The 17,871-nt window shown below is 40.4% G+C and overlaps 1 protein-coding gene across 2 annotated transcripts in view; it reads left to right on the forward strand.

Annotated features, from left to right (window-relative positions):
- LPCAT1 (lysophosphatidylcholine acyltransferase 1) overlaps nucleotides 1-17,871 on the forward strand; it is a 67,584-nt gene that overhangs the window by 37,451 nt on the left and 12,262 nt on the right. For both annotated transcript variants that reach the window (XM_081950914.1, XM_081950915.1), the window contains exons 8-12: nucleotides 1,516-1,570; nucleotides 4,695-4,777; nucleotides 6,581-6,706; nucleotides 8,022-8,175; nucleotides 10,166-10,264. In XM_081950914.1, coding sequence (XP_081807040.1) covers nucleotides 1,516-1,570; nucleotides 4,695-4,777; nucleotides 6,581-6,706; nucleotides 8,022-8,175; nucleotides 10,166-10,264 — 517 coding nt within the window. The remainder of the gene's footprint in view (nucleotides 1-1,515; nucleotides 1,571-4,694; nucleotides 4,778-6,580; nucleotides 6,707-8,021; nucleotides 8,176-10,165; nucleotides 10,265-17,871) is intronic.

The following is a 17,871-nucleotide window of genomic DNA, read 5'->3' on the forward strand; positions in this document are numbered from 1 at the left end:
TAAGTAGAAAGTTGAGGAGAGATCAATTAGCATAGCCAGTTCAAATTGAACTGAGTCTAAAAGAGCGGGAGGACACTCCTCAGAGGCGATGACATCACTTTGGTAGACTCAGTCTATTGGTTACTGACTGAGTTAACCCATGCATGACCGCTGTCTCCACCAACGTTGGAGAACTAAAATATAAGCACAATACTAGAATCGGGTGGATTGCTGGCAGCATTCCTGTCGGTTTGTTGTGCACTCACTTTGCGCAGTTGCCTGCAAATTCTTCTGTGCAAATGCGCAAAACATTAAAAACAGTAAAAAACATGCTGGCAAAGGCATGGACGACCGGGGAACCAGTTCAGGGCGTGGTCAGCCTGCCACCCCTACCGATTTAGTGACCTAGTCCCAGTTTCCACTACCAGTTCGCCCACCTCTGACTAGAATGGAATGCAGGGGAATAGACAAGGTTGCCTAAGTAAGATATCAGAATACTAGCTGCAGTAGTAGTCTATTCCAGTCATAATAAATTATTGATAATAATTTTTTCTCCAGCAACAGAACAGAATCCAACATGGCTTTTCGCATGCTAAACCATATGGTTAGTTTCTCTAGCATGCCAGCTCATGACACACCTCTAGCCTACCTACCATTAGCCTAAACTAATAGCATTAGGTGCATGACAGTGCCGATTGGTGCATTTGCTAGGGTAGAAAAAAAAGTAATCTAATAATGAGTCACAAAATGTACCAATCATGAGACATAAAAAAGCCCATATATTTGAAAGGTCCTCAGTTTTGTTTCAAGAATGGACAAAACAAAAACATTGGAATACTAGTTGTTTCAAGCTCAAAAATGTTAAATGTTAACAACAGAACTGATCATAGTATATGAACTAGTCAAATGACAAGATTTTTTTCATCTTTAGTGACGCGTGCAAACTAGCCTTTGCATTTCCTGAATTGGATGAGGAGAACACATCTTTCTCCTTCTGCCCTGGCCACTTTTTATAGAGGCATAATTGAGAGTATTTTAACAAACTTCATCGCTGTTTGATTTGGTGGGAGCAGTTCCTCAGATAAAAGGTCCATACAGAGAGTGATATGGACAGCTGAGAAGAGTATAGGAAACTCGCTTCCCATTATTCAGGATGCTGGTTATAAGCACTACGTGCTTAGAGCTCGAAGTATTGTTAGAGACCCCACACATGCACTTCACAGTCTGTTTCTGTTGCTCCCCTTTGGGAGGAGATGCTGTAGTATCTATTGAGGGACTACTAAATCCTGTAACAGCATTCTTTCTTATGCCACATACACACACACACACACACACACACACACACACACATACATACATTCGAACTAGACTGATGTTTCTCTGTGTCATATATGTGTGGGTATGTGGGTATATGCATAATGGTTATCTTTTGAGAGCTGAATACAACAAAATTTTATTGTAATGTATGCTGATTAGTGTACAATTAAAGTGACTTTAAAGTTTTAATCTATTTTATTCTTCTATTCTATTCTTAAGGTTGACAATTCTGTGGCTTACCTTATGTCAGTTTCATAATTTTGTGGAAATAGAGGTAAGTATAATAACACAAGTGTAATTAATCTGCACTTTACTGCATAGATATTGGAAGAGAGAAATAAAAAAACCCATAACTCCCTTTTAGTGATGTTCTTTCTGTATTTATGTGCAATAGAACATAATAATAGATTTATGACTTTTTTTGTCATAATATTTTTACTTAACTTCATCAAAGGAGTAATTAAACCAACCCAAATAATCAGATATGAAGCTGATATATGAATGGGGTAGGTAACTGAAGAGTTTTTTGGGCACTCTTTAACACTATTTTAGCTAAGCCAAGCTTTACATTTAACATTTGGCTTTCTTCTATCAGACTTTCCTGAGATGTATCTTCTTCAATATCCCATAGAGTTATTTTCAAGGAATATTTCCTTTCATGAAAATCAAACAAATAATTTTTCTATCAAAATATAAAGCAACACATCTCTGTTTATTAATACACTTTTACTTCAATACAGTACAAATTTCTTAATAGTAATGAAAGCCTAGCTTTTACTGATCTATATGTAATGTGCAAGCGGGAATGAGATCTTTTAACAGAAACTAAATACTAATTCTTCATATCTGTTTAGCATGTAATTTCATTAATAATATGATAAAACAAATTGAAATATGGTCATATACTGTATATTATAAATTAACATATTTCCCACGCTAATGGAATTTAAACCATATTCTTGGTAAAACTGTGTATTTGTAACTAAGATTATTGTCTATTTGCAGATAACGTTTTTATTGATGTCATTTTGCCATTATAACTTTAACTAATGGGATTTTAATTATTCTTTTATCCCCAAATTGTTTAAAATTCTTAAGACCAAAATATAAAAGTAGTGAATTTTGTTTGACTTTCTTTTACTGCAACTTAATCATCCTCACAAAGAACAGTTGCTTTTGATTTTTCTCAAAGAAAAATCCCTATGTTCTGCTTTGTTTTATTGTAGTACAGCTCCTACAACGTACATATATTCTTTGCAAAATGGTGGTTTTTTTCTTGAAAACATACCTTTAAAAATAAATAAGTATTATATATTAAATATTTTTAATTAATAAACTTAATAATTCATTAAAATTACATTGTAATTTGAAGCTAATTAGCAATTTCTGAACTTTTTGTGTAGCTATTAGCATATACAACAATTTAGACTGATAGTAAGGTAGTGGAGATATTCTTCCATGTCTCCAATGTATTTACAAATATTGTTCACTCAAGTTATTTCAGATGTCTATTATATTTTGAATCCAAGATAGTAAGGACAAAAATCACTTTTGTACTTTTTAAAGAATATTGTTAAGGAAATTACTTTGAGTTACTTCAACTTCGTCTCTACATTTTGAGTAGATATTGAAAAGGTAACTGAAACAATCATTTAGCTAATTCTTATAAGTAAACTATTTGGAGGAGGACAAGATGTTTAAAGGAATGAGGCCAGCAAATGTTTGCTACTTACATAATCTTTTTGGCTGACAAGAGAAGGCTGCTGGGGAAATGAGTTTTGTAATGGCTTATTTTAAAAAAAAGTCTGTTCCATCATTTCTGAAGTAATATTTTTGAGACTGTTGTCAAAGAAGCCTTCTTGAATATTACTACCTAGCTAATTTTCTTAACTTTGTTTATAAGTAAGATCTTAGAAGTAGCAATGAAAATAGTGGCTTTCTTGATTATGATGATTTTGGATGAAGTTTATCATTTGAAAGCTTTCCAATCTAAGTTCAGCTTAAGCAATAACAAAGTAATATTCTGACATTTTTAACTGATACTGGATTTGAATCATTATTGTATGATGTCTCTTGTTCTTAGATGCTGTATTTAGTTTTAAGGATCAGACAGCTATTATATTCAGAGTAACAGAATAACATTGTCCAGTTCTGCGCAGTTACATTTCTTGAGAGGAAAATATCAAGCCAAAGTGATCCATGTCTTAATTACAATATTCACTCTAGGGTTGCCTTTGAAAAGTGATCAGCAAATTTAGCATCTATAAAATTTGGCAGGCAGAAGTTTCTTTTATGAACTATTTATGCCCAGTTTTGAATCAACTATTATTAAGAATTAAGCCTAAATTGCCTTGGGCCAAAATACCTGTTGCTCATCTATTACCATGAGCCTAGCTATCATTTACCTGTTTCTTAGAGTTCCTGTTGTATGTTTCCTAGTATATGTCCCATAAAAAGGAATTAAACTGATGAATGCATGAGAAAAAGTATTTTCTATAGCAGTATCTAACTATGGATTTCCAGAGGGGTATCAACACTTACTGCCTGTAGATATGCAGAAACAAATTGTCAGGGATCTGATAACATAATATTGCAAGTGGAGATTCATTTGTCAGTGTCAGTGTTCTGCTTATAAGAGCTTTGGTCAATGGGTCTTCTGATGGGGATGTCATGTCAGGTGAGGGTCACATCAGGTGAGGGTCATTGGTAGGTGAAGAGGGTGGAGTGTTGGAAGCCCTTATAAGCAGGAGAACATACAATACAAACACAGACATCCTCTAAATTCTGCTGAAGATGTTACCTAGCCTGGTAACAAAATGTGGGGCAACCAACCCACAAGCTCAGAATATGAACCTCCACCCTCATCCTACAGCTGAGTTACAAATATTCACCACTATTGCAAGCATGATAATATTATTTTGGCTTGCTTTTAGGGAATGTTTTGGATTTTTGCTTGTTTTATTACAATGTTTTATTTTTGTGTGTGTGTATCTTAAAGTGGTATACTGTACCCAGAGGCAGGAAAGAAATTCATTTCACATCTGAGTGCTCTTTTAAATAAAAAGGGTTTCCCCAGTTTAAAGGCTTGAATGATGGGGAAAATGGAATAACTGCAGTGACAGGAAATCTTAATACAAAGAAACATAATTTGAGTAAAAACAGTCATTTGCTTTCTGAAGGGTTACATTTGTTCTTAGAGGGAATGAAAACCAAATACGGTACTTGTCATGCTGGTATTTCTTCTCAATGATAACTATTCAGGCTTCAGGTTGTTAGGTTTTTTTATTCCTAATTTTAAATGCTTATTCTCATAACATTTCTTCATCTTCAAAACACCAGTATTATATGTTTGTGTAATGTGATAATGACTGTGCATTAAAATTTATTTTCCTGTATAGTTCCTACCTGTGTATATACCTTCTGAAGAGGAAAAGAAAAACCCATCTTTATATGCGAACAATGTGAGGCGTGTAATGGCAGAGTGAGTAAACAAGGTTTCAAATAGCACAATAGCTGCATAGTTTCAAACAGTAGCAACATTTTTGCTTCTATATGAAATATTGCAAGAAAAATATTTTTTCTCTGCCATAATGTCAAAAGATAGAGGGAAAATATTAGTGGCAGGAAATAATTACTGCTGTGTTTCAAACAAACAAAAACAAATTAGGAACATTGTAGAGGCAATCAAAAACCTTACTAAATATTTGCATGCTTGTAACAGAGAAAGAGAGGAATATGGGTGATTATGTTATATTACTAAAATAAAGTGGTTGGGAAAAACTGCAGATAAGAGATTATTTCCCCCACAGTATCAAGAGTTCTTGTTAAGGTCCTCTGTCTCATTGACAGTTTATATTTCATGTAAACATCATGTTAAAACTTGAAGCTGAGAAGGAGAAGGCTGATAAAGGAAGTCCAGTAAAAAGAGGTGCTCCTCAAGCACATATCTAGGAATAAAATGTTTTTATAGTACTAATTCTACATTTTACTAGATAATAAAAACAGCAAAACTGTCTAAATACTTGCAGATAAGTTTTTTCTGTAACTGAAATGTCAGAATCTTTGGTCCCTACACTGAAGAGAATATATTTTAATAGTCGAACATAAGATTTTTTTTAGAAATGAAAATTAGCACTGCAAAGGCTTCTATTCAAGAAAAAATAGAAACTCTAAATCATGAGGTCTGGTGGGGCAATGGTTAGAATGCAGTTTTGCAGGCTGACAGAGTTTGATCCTGACTGGCTCAAGGTTGACTCAGCCTTCCAGCCTTCCGAGTTTGGTAAAATGAGGACTCAGATTGTTGGGGAAAATATGCTGACCTTGTAAATTGCTCAAAGAGTGCTGTAAGGTACTATGGAGTGGTATATAAATTGAAGTGCCATTGATAGTGCTATCATGCCTGGCTGAAAAAGAGTTCTATGGATTACAACTACTTTATAAAGTTGCTATTCTATATTTAAAACTCTTCTTTTTAAACCCATTTTGTTAGGAAAATAACAAACACATCAGTTGTAGAAAGACCTGTGTGCCTTCTAGAACCTGAGAATATTTTCCTGTCAAATCTCACTTGCAGTGGATTTAGTTTCAATCTGTTAATCCTTATCCATCTGATTATAGTTTCCAAGTACTGACTGAGAATAGATACATCACCCGAGTGTTTGATAAATATAGAAATGAGTATTGTCAGATGCTTCAGGACACTTAACTCCTAACTACCTCTGTGGGTAACTAATATACTTGCAAAATCTTGCAATGGGGAAGTGGCTTTACAGTACTCATTGCATGGATTTGCTAGGATCAGAAAACCAAGCTGCCAAATCCTGACTCAGATGTTAAATTGGAATGGTCCCAGTATTGGATCCTGTGGAAATTTACACATACAAGGTATCGAGGCAGCACCCTGATTAACCATTTCTTGGATCTGATTGGAAAAAGAGGACAGAAATTACAAAATAACCAAATATGGCAATCCACTGTGCTGCAGTTATAAATTAAATTATAAATTAAGGTGCAATTTGAAGATTGCAAGAAATGGATATGCTAAATAGGATGTATTCTAGTCTCTTCAATGCAAATTCAACATAGGATCCTCAAGTCATTGCCTCTGCTTCAATTCTTACCTTCCACTTCTAATATCTGAAAGGTTTGTAAAACAAGAAAACTTCTCTGAGTTGTACTGCCATGCTATGATTGAACTTTTGAACTATGCCTCAAATAGATGCTTCGTGAACCTGTGTGTGAGTGAGTATATATGTATATATGTACATATGTTTGTCTATTTAAGGGCTTTAGGAATTTCAGTAACAGACTATACTTTTGAAGATTGCCAGCTGGCTTTGGCCGAAGGACAACTCCAACTCCCATCAAATACCTGTCTCTTAGAATTTGCAAAACTTGTAAGAAATCTTGGGTGAGTAAATTATCAATACATAATTGTTCTGACCCCCCTCTTCGCACACCAAAGCACTCCAAGACAAGAATACTGCTAGATGATTTATTCACAGTAAATTAACACACTGACTAGACCTTGGCAGCAATCCAGACTTCCAAGATAAGACACAGGCACGAGAATGCTTGTCCAGCGTTGGTAGATAAGTTGAACTCTGCAACCAGCCTCCGGAAAGTCATTCCTTTTATACAATCTTGAGAGGAGCCTAATTACAATCACCTGGGTCCAATTATCTTCTGTATCTGTGTAGTTGTTCTCTACGTCTATCAGCCCTCCGTTGCCGAGCGTCCAAAACCAACTCCCTTGTCTCCTCCCCACTGCTCCAAGGCATGAAGGCAGGAGCACACTCCCTTTGGCTTTCACCACTGCTTCATGCCTCAGGCGCCTCCTGGTGGCTAATCAGCCTCTCTGATCCCTGCTCCGAGTCAGAACCCTGTCCGGGGTCCTCCACATCTTCCAGAGCCGACTCATCAGACCCCTCGTCGATGGAGTCTGGTTGCAGCTCCAACAGCTCCTGCTGGGCCACAACACATAATAATATACCTTTATATATGGTTTTAACATTATATATGTTTTTAACATTGATAATATGTTTTTAACAAATAAAAAAAGCTTTGTAACTGTTCAGAATTGTGTGACAAACTGATTTATAAAATGCATGTCACTGCTTTTCTGAGTTCTTCAGGTAGCTTTTGGTTCAGACAGAAATGAAAGACCAGCCTTATTTTCTTCATGCTTTTAGATGCAAAGAAAAAAGTGATTTGAAGTATGCTTTGGAAAAAAAGTGGCAAATCTAGTATATCTTTAGAGATTTTATATGGCTGTATAGCTATACATCACTTACTATAAACATAAGAATTTATGTTGGGAAAAATGTTTTCTCTGCTAAAAGTAATGTATTTTACAAAGTGAGAGTTCTGTTGAAATATTCTGGGTATTTGTTTTTGTTTTGATAGCCAAAGTCTTTATTCCGATACAATTCAGGATACAGAATTTGTAAAACACATCTGTTTGAGAACAAAAATATGTAGGGGCATATTAAAAAGAATGTACAGCCTTGATCAGGTATTTTGTAAACCAGAATATAAATTGCTCAGTTGAAAATAAATTTTAACTGAAATCAAGTTTTTTTCCCTAATAGGTTTCAATTGAAAGTAAATTTTCAATTTTATGGGTTTTGGGGCTAATATAAGAAATAGAGAGGACTTCTCTCTCTTTTCCCCCCTTAAATGAATATTGTCCAAAGGTAATACTTTGTTTTCCCTACCATTTTAAGGTTAAAGCCAGAAAAACTTGAAAAAGAACTTGATGCATATTCAGAAAGAGCTAAGAATCTGAAAAACAAAAAAGTCACTCTCAAGGAATTTGCAGAGTATTTGAAAATCCAAGTTTCAGATATGTTAGAAAATATGTTTGCACTGTTTGAAGAGGTAAGAATTCATTATCACCAGAAATATAACGTGAAAGTTATTGTACAGTAGAAAATGTTACTGTGGGTAAAATCCACTTGTGTCCATGTGCCAAAAGAATCGGAAGGAGTGGTGTCACACAAGTTGCTGGAGGAAGAAATAGCTTTGCTTTCCCATTGCACAAAAAAGCAATTTATCGCCATGATCATTTTATTCACACCCTGGAAGCCATGCTAATTTTTCCACAGTGTTCAGCTGATTAACAATCAGTTCATTAATAGGGAACATGTTTGTTACTAACAGCAGTTAGAAATAACCCTCTTCTTTCTTCAGTGACAAGATTGAAGTCTCTTCCTCCCCTTCTCCCGATCTGTATATGATTTAATGAGTGATAATGAATGTATAGATAGCAATAGCACTTAGACTTATATACCACTTCACAGTGCTTTTACAGCCCCCTTTAAGTGGTTTACAGAGTCAGCATGTTGCCCCCAACAATCTGAGTCCTCATTTTACCCACCAAAGAAACGACAGAAGGTTGAGTCAACCTTGAGCCGGGTGAGATTTAATCTGCCAAATTGCAAGCAGCTCGCAGTCTGCAGAAATAGCCTGCAGTACTGCACTCTAACCACTGCGTCACCGCAGAAGGTTCTTGACTTATGACCACAATGGCGCCTAGGATTCTGATCATGAGCTGTTGGATATGTAAGTCAAAGGGCAGCATGATTGGTCTAGATTTTACAACCAATTTTTATTATTGGTTTGTAAAGCAAATTATCAAGGTTGTTAAGCGAACTACCTGGTCATTAAGTGAATCCAACCACAAGGGCATTTTTTGCTATTTTCTGCTGGAAAACAGCAAAATCATTGCAAATCACTGCAGCCAGTTATATAACCAAATGCCCGAAATATGATTGTGTAAACATGGGGAGGTGCAGCAATTATAAGTGTGAGGATGAGTGGTAGGTAGCCCTTTTAAAGTCCAGTGTAACTTCAAACAGTTTTTAAGTAATTAGTTGTAAGTTGAGGACTTACATGCATGTGAGACAGTGGTGGGTTGCCAATTTTTTTACCATTGGTTCGGGTGTGCTCATGCGCGTTTGTGACGCTTCTGCGCATGTGCAGAAGCATCCGGATGGGTGGGCAGAGCCTCCCGCTGCCGCTACTACCAGTTTGCCCAATCTGGGCTGAACCGGGAACAACCCACTTCTGATGTGAGAGAAATTGTATATATAATTCTCAAATTACAACAGTTTGTTTACTGACTGTTTGAAGTTACAACGGCACTGAAAAAAGTGACTTATGACCATTTTTCACACTTATGACCATTGCAGTCATGTGATTTACATTTGGATGCTTGACAACTGACTCACAATTATGACGGTTGCAATGTCCTGGACTCATGTGATCACCTTTTGCAACCTTCTGGCAAGCAATCAATGAGGAAGAAGATTCACTTAACAACTATGTTACTAATTTAAGATCTGCAGCTATTCACTTAATAAATGTGGCAAGAAAAGTTGTAAAATGGGGCAAAACTCTCTTAACAAATTTTGGGGTCAATTCTAGTTGTAAGTTGAGGACTACTTATATTTGGAAACAGGAAATGGCTGTTGGTATGATATAACTACCTAACAGTACTAATTCTGTTACATATATTTCATGGAGACAATTGCTTCCCTCCTGTGCTAAATTTTTCACTCTGCAGTAAAAAAATGTACAAATATGCTAATCAACTTGCCTATATTTCTTTACATAATCACACTTTTAGGGGATAGGTTATTGAAAAATGAAACCGTAAATAAATACATTCTTCAAACTTTCTAACTTCCATTCTGATAAGGAAAACAGAAATTTACATTAGATTTTCAGAAATTCACAAGGATTTGCCCCCTATATATCTAAATAGTTGCATTAATGCCAGTTTTAGGAAATTGGTGTCTGTAAATGCAGAAATTTTCATATATTCTCTAGATATGAATTTCTACATGTTACTCTATTTTTTCAACAGAAGGAAGATGGCCTAATTGACATACGAGAATATGTAACAGCTTTGTCAGTAGTCTGTAGACCTTCCAAAACATTGCACACAATGCAGTTGGCTTTTAAGGCAAGTAACAGTTTTTATTTAAAATGCTTAATGGCTATTTAAAAACCAAAGGGTGGTTTTTGCAACATAGGTAAATATTAGGTCAAATACTGCAACATCGTTGTATCTGGAACTCACTACTGACTTTACAACTGTTCATAAATGTTACTATCTGTTACAAATCATAGCAGCAATCTAGACTGTAGAGATATGATGCCATTTTTGTCTGTGAAAGCAAAATGAGATGAGCCAGGGTTTTTTTCCTTTGCAAGACACACATGGCTTTGTATATGGGCAGACCTTCAGTCCACAATATTTTAAAGCTGAGCTCTGGGGCAGAATTGCATTTCCTAAATGCATAACTATATGAAGAGATGTATCAAACAAATTGGTTCCTTCTTTTGTTTCTGTAGCAGCACATAATGAGAAATAATCCCCATCTCTATTTCCCTTTGTCCATTTTTGATCATGTTTTCCTGTTTATTGGTTTCTATCTTGTCTTCTCTTTTTCTTTCTACTACCATTGCATCTCTTTTTTCCTAACATTTTTACTTTAATGGTATATTTTGCCAAAGTTCTCTTAGCCCAATGGCCTCAGGTCCTGTCTTTTGCGAGGGGGGGGGGGGGGAGAATATATACATTGTAAAAGTAAGTTTCCTACCAACTGGAACATTCTTTGTGCCACCTCCATTGGCTTTGTGTTCATTGGCAGATCTCTGCTTCTTAAAGTTTTATTCTACACAAAGTGTTTCATGCTCTGACCCTTAACAAAACTATACTTTCAGATTTTAGGCTGATCAAGCAGTGCTAGTTCCAGATGCTTCCTTGCTGAACTTGAGCATGGGTAGTTTTGCTATATTGCTGATGGAAGTAACATTGATATTCTATTGTATTACATATCTCCCCTCTCATTCCAAGCCAAATACACTGGTACTGCCAGTGACTTCTGGAGAGCTCTTGACACCAGGAAAATCAGTTATGGAGGTTTGAATGCATTTTATGTCTTACATAATTCAAAATTTTGATTCACCGAAGTGGCTGACTGCAACAGATCACCAATTTAGACCTCTTTTCCTTTTCCTTCTCCTTCAGCTCCAGTGACTGGTGTTATGCCATTGGTACCATCTTTGAAATGTCCAACTCCATCACCTTATTTTTCAAGGCTCACAATTCTTGATCCTCAGGCATGATTCTGTAGATCTTTAACAAAACCTGAAAATAGTTTCTTCTCTGAGGCCAAGATTCCTAAATGTTCCCCAGTCAACTTCACCACAATTACTGTTTGAATATGCATAGTGCTACCATTTCCTAGTGGGAAGTTTCCACATACTTCGTATATCCATCCAATATCCATACCATGTTTAGGATCCACTGTATTCATATAGATCTTATCCTCTTCATACGTAGACTCTCTTTGGTTCCACTCTTCATGGCCATGTGTTCTGTATTTGGTTATCCATATTGATCACTAAAACTGTCTCAGGCTTAACCCATAAACCTCAAGTTTTCTGCAGTCTCCAAATGCTAATTTGGACAACAGTTGTTCCATTACCTCTATCTGTCCCATTGGCTCCCTTCCCTCGATACTGTTCTTTTCTTCATATTGTATCTGTAGTTACCATTTTCATACCTTAGCCATGGATCCAGCTCTTTTTTTATTTTTATTTCCATAGCTCATTTCTGTTCTGGAGCTCCTGCTTGAATTTCTGAGATTCCGGTGCTTTGTAGCCCCATTAACTAGGATATTGGCTTGTAATCTCTACTGCCTTATATCTCTGAATTGCCTTCTCTTTATCTCCTGAGCTTCTGGTGTTTGCTTAATTTTCAGATTTTGAGAAGTGCATTTTGGCATCTCCCTGCTTCTTTACATACTCTTACTATTTGTTTACCTGGCAGACTAACACTTCTCTCTTTGTAGATGTTTGCTTATGAATTTGATTATCTCAAAAATCAAGTAGTTTGCGCAGTAGAGATGTAACATGGTGTCATATAACTACTCATGGAACTATATTGTGAATCAGCTATTTTTTCTCAGTGGTTTTCTAGCCACATAAAACACATTGCAGTAATCCAAATAAGAAGTGACTATAAGCAATTCAGAAAAAGCCAAAAATGCCATAAAAGAGGAATCTCTGCAAAAGCCTTCTTGGTCATGGCTGCCACGTGATCTTCAAAGAAGAATCATAAATCCAGGAGGAAACTCAAATGTATACTATTCCATCCAAAAAGTGCAACCCCGTCAAAAATTAAAAATGGTAAATTTCCAGACATAGCTGATCCATGAATCCAAAGCTAGTGCACAGGGCTATGCTAGATACTTTAGTGAAATACAAAGCATTTTATTGTTTTTGTGTAATAATTAGTCTTGAGTAGGATTACCAGTTTCCACATAGTATTTATTGCCCTGGTTTTTTCAGTTAGCACACCTACCCTTTTTTCTCTCATATTCATAATCTATTTTACCAGAGCAGATTTTACATCTATAAGCCTTTTGTCAGGAAATATGCCTTTATAACATATCTGCTAATGTGTACCCATCCACTTGCTTTTATCGCTCTTTCCATCTGATCCTTATTATGGTCCGTTATTTAAATGATGCTGTATCACAACAAAAACAGAGACCTCCTGGGACAGGTTAGCATGTGGCAGGGAGTTCCCACTAAGTAGCACAACTTTGTCAACATTACAGAACAAACGTTTGCATGAGTAGAGGCCAACAGAATCCAGTTAATAGGTATGCTACCTATTGTTTGTATGTCTGCTTTAAATATGCATTAAATAAATGTAGTACCAAGGAGTATATGAGTTGACATCATACGTGAAATGCCACACGCAATGTTTCATATTATAGTTTGCTAGCTGATTACTTTTGAGATAGACATTACAGAGTAGCTGTGAAATAAAAAAATAAGGAACTCAAAAAGAGCATTTATTAGGTCATTTTATACTTTCAACTGTGAGCCATTTCAAAAATGTTGAGAAGTTCTGTTTTTTTATATATGAATTGAAGATTCATCTGCTCTTACATGTTACATCCTTACTTCCTCTTGTTTTTTTGTTATAAGAATGGTAGTTGCAAGGACTTAAAAACGGATAGTCCTTAACTTACAATTGATCATTTAGCGACTTAAGTTATGACAGATCCCCACCCTCAAAATATGATCGGAAGCCCAGTCCTGAAGTTAAATTTGGAGCAGCACCTCTGCAGTTGTTCACCCTTGAAATGGACCACAGAGACATTGCAATGCATGCCCCTGACTATTTGCCCCCCATCCTGCCTCATCAGGTTCCCACAGGCACTGAGCCTGCTTTGCGACCCAAATGGATTCCACACACTCCTCCCCACCCCACGTCACCAATTTCTCGCTTAACTTTTGAAGACTTCCAGAGCTGAGGAAGTCTTGAGTGGAGAAGGAGGACAGTCCACTGCGTTGTTGGGTCACATGGCACAATCACTCACATGGTTATCTGTTTCTAAGTAAAAAATAATGCTCTTGATTTTATTTTCCTCAGTAAAGCAGAAGGGCAGGAAACAGAGCATGTGGTATCTGGGGGGGGCGGAAGCCTTGAGAGGCCCAAAGCAGGTGCCCCCCCAGGATCTCCCCCAACTTGAGGTATCCCATGGTCCACTTAATGACATGGATGTTTGTTTAATTAATGCAGAGCAGGGATAAGGAAGGTTGTTAAAGGAAGCGGTTCACTTAACTGTCCTCCCAACTTCCAACCATAATGGACACGCACTATTACAGTCACAACTTGAAGACTACCTGTATTGTGACTTCCTACCATCTATTCAAAGCAGACTCTAGATTTTTTCAGTTAATACTGAGGCTCTTGGCTCCATCTTTTCTTCTTCTTCATTGATAGCAATCTAGCTTAATTTTGGAAATGTGTTTCCAATACCTTCTTAAAAGAGAGGATTATTTTACATTTTGGTCAATCCTTTTGAGGTTCCCCTGATCTCCCTTTTCTTTTCTGCATAATCCATGACTCTAACCTTGTGGGACAGTAGAGAAGGTGTGTCTTCGTTTGATTGTTGAAGGCTTCAAAGAACCGTATACAAGGCTCTCAGAGCATTTTTTCTAATGGAACAGAATGCTCTTGGTGATTCTGCACTGGCTAGCTCTGGCATCTGCCTATGTTTAGTTGCATCATAAAGGCTAAGCTTAGTTGTCCTGAAGGCAGAATCAACAATGCAATAAATTTTTTTTCTTGTGCATGTAACTAAGGCACAATTTCCTGATTGCTTCATTAATCTATACCAGCGATGGCAAACCTTTTTTGGCTTGAGTGCCACAAGTGGGGGGAGCGCAAGGGGATCATGTGCGGGCATGCCGCACCCATAATGCAATGTGCGACACCCCCCCAGTGCGCATGCACTCACAACAGGCGTGATTTTTACATGCTTTTTTCACCCTCCCCAGGTTCCAGAGGCTTTACAGGAGCCTGGGGAGTGCAAAAAGAGCCTCCCACGTCCCCCCCTGGAGGCTTCAGGGAGCATCCGGAGGCTTCCCTGGAGCCTTCGGAACGCTTAAAACGACCCTACGAGCAAACCGGAAGTTCCGGTTTGCTCGGAGGGTCGTTTTAAGCACTCCGAAGGTGTCAGGGACGGTCCCTGAAGCCTTCGGAGCGCTCAAAACGATCCTCCGAGCAAACTGGAAGTCATTTCTGGTTTGCTTGGAGGGTTGTTTTAAGCATTCCGAAGGCTTCAGGGAAGCCTCTGGAGGGCCTCCGGGGGGGGGAGGCTCTTTTTGCCCTCCTCAGGCACTGGAGCCTGGGGAGGGCGAAAAATGGCTTTTGAAAACGGTGAACTCATCTGGCCAGCGTGCATGTGCAGCACCTCGCGTGCCCTGACAAATGGCTCTGCGTGCCACCTGTGGCACGCGTGCCATAGGTGGCACGCGTGCCATAGGTTTGCCATCACTGATCTATACACTACTAAAATACTTATTCCCATAATCTTTAACTGAGCAAAATAATGCCTCATAGGCAGTGACGTGCGGTGAGGGTTATGGCTGGGGAGGCTGGTGACGTCATCAGGAAGGCGGGGAATGGGACCACGTGTGCAGCACATGTGGTCCCATTCTCCGCCTTCCTGAGTGAACATTAAGAGGACCGCGGAGTGCACTGATCCGTGTAGCATTGCTTCCTCCACCGGCGCCAGTCCCTTCCCCCCCCACTCCTTCAAGGTCTCCCACCAACCCAAAGCCCGATCCCCAGCTCCCTCGGGCAAGGCTTGAGCGGGGTGAATGGGAAAGCAACGTAAGGGGCTGCGCTTTCACCCCGCTCAAGCCTTGCCGCCTGCAGCCACCGCCCGCCCTCGCTGCCCCTTTCGTTGCTTTCCCGCCCACCTCTAAGGCGCGCCAAAGCCTCCTTCGTCCCCCCCCAGCGTGCGCCCTTTTTATTTCCCGCGATACCCCCCCATTTCAGGAAAGCTTTCCCCATTGCCTGGGGGGGTGAGGGGCCGGCTCCTCTCCCCCCACTCCCTCCGTCCCTGCCTCTCTCCTCAGCCCCAAAGCTCCATCCGCGCGACTCACTTCCAAGGCGGTGGCTGGAGAGGCGCGCAAGAACGGCGAGCGGTTTCCCACCAAAGCGGCGTTTTGCGTGCAACAAGGAAAAGTCCGCTTTGTCGCCCCGAGCTCTTGTTTGCGCTTCCGCCCCTTTTTCTTCGCTCCATCCCGCTCCGGCTCTGGAAGGGCCGGCGAGGTTGGCTCCAGCCGAGAGCGACAGGAAGGAGAGGAGGGGGTAGCTGCGGGCTACCTTCCGCCCCTGCCGTACGCACCTCGCTCTTGTCGGAGCCTCGGCTGCCCGCAGCTTCCACTGAGAACCGCAACTCCGCCCGCCTCGCCAAACCAATTTCGAAATCATTCTTTATTGCAAATGCGCACGAAAAGCTGGAAAATACAGATGCGTGTTTGCGTTCCAGCTACCTAGTGCTCTTTTCCACCGATCGTGGACACTTTTTGTGTGCATTTGGAATAAAGAATGATTTCGAAATTGGTTTGGTGACCCTCTCTGCAGTCCCTCACTCTCGCCAGCGAAGGAAGGAGGGATACACTCACTCTCTCACACACACACACACACACAAAAATGGCAAATCGAGCAGCCGCTGTTGGGAGCCCGTCACATACATTCGGGCAATGGGGGGGCCAGACTAGAGGGACTGCAAAGAGGGTCGCCTCGAGTCTAGGGCAGTGAGTCATTCGATGGGAAAGTTCCCTCTTCCTCCGCCCAGCCCTCCTTTGCTTAGGCTTCTTTGTCAAGAAGCGGCTTTTGGGGCTAATGGGAGAGGAGAGTGAAGAGAGAGAGAGAGTGAATGGGAGGGAGAGAGAGAGAGAGAGTGAATCCCGTCACATACGTTCGGGCAATGGGGGGGGGCTTTCTTGCACGCCTTCAGAAAGCTTCTGAAGGTATGCAAGAAAGCCCCCCCCCCCCCATTGCCCAAATGTATGTGATGGGCTCCCAGCAGCAGCTACTCGGATTTGCCATTTTTGTGTTTGTGTGTGTGTGAGAGAGAGAGAGAGTGAATCCCGTCACATACGTTCGGGCAATGGGGGGGGCTTTCTTGCATGAAGGCGTGCAAGAAAGCCCCCCCCATTGCCCGAACGTATGTGACGGGATTCTCTCTCTCTCTCTCTCCCTCTCTCTCCCTCTCCCTCTCCCTCTCCCTCTCCCATTAGCCCCAAAAGCCGCTTCTTGACAAAGAAGCCTAAGCAAAGGAGGGCTGGGCGGAGGAAGAGGGAACTTTCCCATCGAATGACTCACTGCCCTAGACTCGAGGCGACCCTCTCTGCAGTCCCTCTAGTCTGGCCAGACGAGAGGGACTGCAGAGAGGGTCTCCGCAGTCTAGAGCAGCGAGTCATTCGATGGGAAAGTTCCCTCTTCCTCCGCCCAGCCCTCCTTTGCTTAGGCTTCTTTGTCAAGAAGCGGCTTTTGGGGCTAATGGGAGAGGAGAGTGAAGAGAGAGAGAGAGAGTGAATGGGAGAGAGAGAGAGAGAGAGAGAGAGAGAGAGAGAGAGAGAGAGAGAATCCCGTCACATACGTTCGGGCAATGGGGGGGGGCTTTCTTGCACGCCTTCATGCAAGAAAGTCCCCCCCATTGCCCGAACGTATGGGACGGGATTCTCTCTCTCCCTCTCCCTCTCCCATTAGCCCCAAAAGCCGCTTCTTGACAAAGAAGCCTAAGCAAAGGAGGGCTGGGCGGAGGAAGAGGGAACTTTCCCATCGAATGACTCACTGCCCTAGACTCGAGGCGACCCTCTCTGCAGTCCCTCTAGTCTGGCCAGACGAGAGGGACTGCAGAGAGGGTCTCCACAGTCTAGAGCAGCGAGTCATTCGATGGGAAAGTTGCCTCTTGGAAGGAATGATCCGGCTTGGCTCCCACTTTGTCTCTCCTGCCTCGTCTCTCCTGCCTCTTCGCTTCTCCGTTCAGTCGTTGGGCGGCAGATCGAAAGCGGGAGCCAAGCCAGGTTATTCCTTCCAAGAGGCAACTTTCCCATTGAATGACTCGCTGTCCTAGACTCTCTCTCTCTCTCACACACACACACACACACACACATACACACAAATGGCAAATCCGAGTAGCCGCTGCTGGGAGCCCGTCACATACATTCGGGCAATGGGGGGGG

The sequence above is a fragment of the Natrix helvetica genome (genome assembly GCF_964273705.1).
Source record: "Natrix helvetica genome assembly, chromosome: 4".
NCBI lineage: Eukaryota > Metazoa > Chordata > Lepidosauria > Squamata > Natricidae > Natrix > Natrix helvetica.